Source organism: Cyprinodon variegatus, unplaced genomic scaffold (genome assembly GCF_000732505.1).
Source record: "Cyprinodon variegatus isolate N-32 unplaced genomic scaffold, C_variegatus-1.0 Scaffold2358, whole genome shotgun sequence".
NCBI classification, from domain to species: Eukaryota; Metazoa; Chordata; class Actinopteri; order Cyprinodontiformes; family Cyprinodontidae; genus Cyprinodon; species Cyprinodon variegatus.
In genome coordinates, this window is record NW_015152811.1 from 24,963 (window position 1) to 26,897 (window position 1,935).

At 56.1% G+C, this 1,935-nt stretch overlaps 1 protein-coding gene across 2 annotated transcripts in view; it reads left to right on the forward strand.

The window, feature by feature from the left end:
* The first annotated feature begins 526 nt into the window (after positions 1-526).
* The window catches only part of phf19 (PHD finger protein 19), an 11,973-nt gene continuing 10,564 nt past the window's right edge, over positions 527-1,935 (forward strand). Inside the window, exons 1-3 of one of the 2 annotated variants that reach the window (XM_015369015.1) lie at positions 527-736; positions 1,288-1,441; positions 1,528-1,609. In XM_015369015.1, coding sequence (XP_015224501.1) covers positions 1,289-1,441; positions 1,528-1,609 — 235 coding nt within the window. In that variant the 5' untranslated portion in view covers positions 527-736; position 1,288. The remainder of the gene's footprint in view (positions 737-1,287; positions 1,442-1,527; positions 1,610-1,935) is intronic. The other variant, XM_015369014.1, reaches the window with a different exon arrangement.

The following is a 1,935-nucleotide window of genomic DNA, read 5'->3' on the forward strand; positions in this document are numbered from 1 at the left end:
ACACACACGCACACTCCTGTCTGTCTGTGGGAGTGGGGGTTCAGGTTGATTGATAACCCCCCCCCACACACACACCTGCAACTCCTGGATCCGTCCCTGATTAGAGAGAGACTCACTGCTGGCTGCCTATTACATCACACAACACTAAAACCTCCTAGGCCCCCCAGGTCCCTTAGGCCCCCCCAGGCTCCTCAGGCCCCCTAGGCCCCCCATACCCTCCTCATTACAGGTCTGGGACCTGTCAGCCATAAACAGCAGAACAGGTGTGAGAGGAGCAGACCTGTAGCTGAGCAGGAGGACAAGGAAAGGTGTCCTAGTCAAAGCTCAGGACTAGAGCTGAGCCTGTTTTACTCCATCACTGCTCTAAATGTTATTCTATGTTCTCTATTTCTATGTGAATCTTCTCTCTCTAGTCACTCTGATCTAACTGGAACTTTTCTATGGTAAACTCATAAATGCGGGATGGCCACGCCCCTCCGGAAGATGACGTCTAACGGATCACGTGGACAGGATGAGAAAAACCTCCGACTGTGATTCGCGGGAAAGTGAAAAAAAAATGGCGGATGGGAGAGTTTGAAGTTCAGCAGCGCGAAACCGAGAGAGAAGTAACGGGTCAGAACCAGAACCAGAACCAGAACCCGACTGAACCGGTACCGAACCGGTACCGAACCCAACGACCACCGGACACCCAGCGGCTCTGACCGGACCGGAAGGAGGACAGGGCGCTTCAGAGGAGGTGAGTCCGAACCGGTCCGGTTCTGTTCATGGCTCCGAGCTCCAGAGAGATAGAGTGAGATTAGCAGGTGGTGTTCTGCTCTCTGCGGTCAGCAGCTTAGTTAACGCTCTACTAGCAGGGAGGCACTGCGCATGCGCAGAGCTGTCAGAAACCCCCGGAGCTGTCCTCCATGTCCCTGTCCCACTGCAGCTGTCCTCCCTGTCTCACCCTGTCCCATTGCAGCTGTCCTCCATGTCCCTGTCTCACCCTACATCCCACTGCAGCTGTCCTCCCTGTCACTCTCTCACCCTGTCCCCCCTGCAGCTGTCCTCCATGTCCCTGTCTCACCCTACATCCCACTGCAGCTGTCCTCCNCAGCTGTCCTCCATGTCTCTGTCCCACTGCAGCTGTCCTCCCTGTCCCTCTCTCACCCTGTCCCCCCTGCAGCTGTCCTCCATGTCTCACCCTGTCCCCACTGCAGCTGTCCTTCCTGTCCCTGTCTCACCCTCCGTCCCCCTCTGTCTCCTCCTGTCTCTCCCCCTCTCTCACCCCTGTCTCCTCTGTGTCTCCAGGATGTACGAGGACCTGGGGGAACCTTTCTGCGGTCTGGACCCTCAGGTGTCTCCTGGGGGGCTGCTGGAGGAGGCGGAGCCTAACCTGAGCGAGGGTCAGTTTGTTCTGTGTCGTTGGTCTGATGGACTTTATTATGTTGGGAAGATCCAGAGGGTGAGTTAATCTGCACGGCGCCTCCTGACAGCGGCCTCTTCTGATTGGCCGGCCGCTCTGACTCTGTTGTTCTGATTGGTTGACAGGTCAGCCCCCCCAGGCAGAGCTGCTTCGTCACATTCGAGGACAACTCCAAGTTCTGGGTCCTTTGGAAGGACATCCAACACGGTGAGGGGGACACTAGAGCCAGGAGACCGGAACCAGGAGACCGGAACCAGGGGACCAGAACTAGAACCAGGAAACCAGAACTAGAACTAGAACCAGGGGACCAGAACTAGAACCAGGAAACCAGAACCAGGAGACCAGAACCAGGAAACCAGTACCAGGGGACCAGAACTAGAACCAGGAAACCAGAACCAGGAGACCAGAACCAGGAAACCAGAACCAGAACTAGAACCAGGGGACCAGAACTAGAACCAGGAAACCAGAACTAGAACTAGAACCAGGGGACCAGAACTAGAACCAGGAAACCAGAACCAGGAGACCAGAACCAG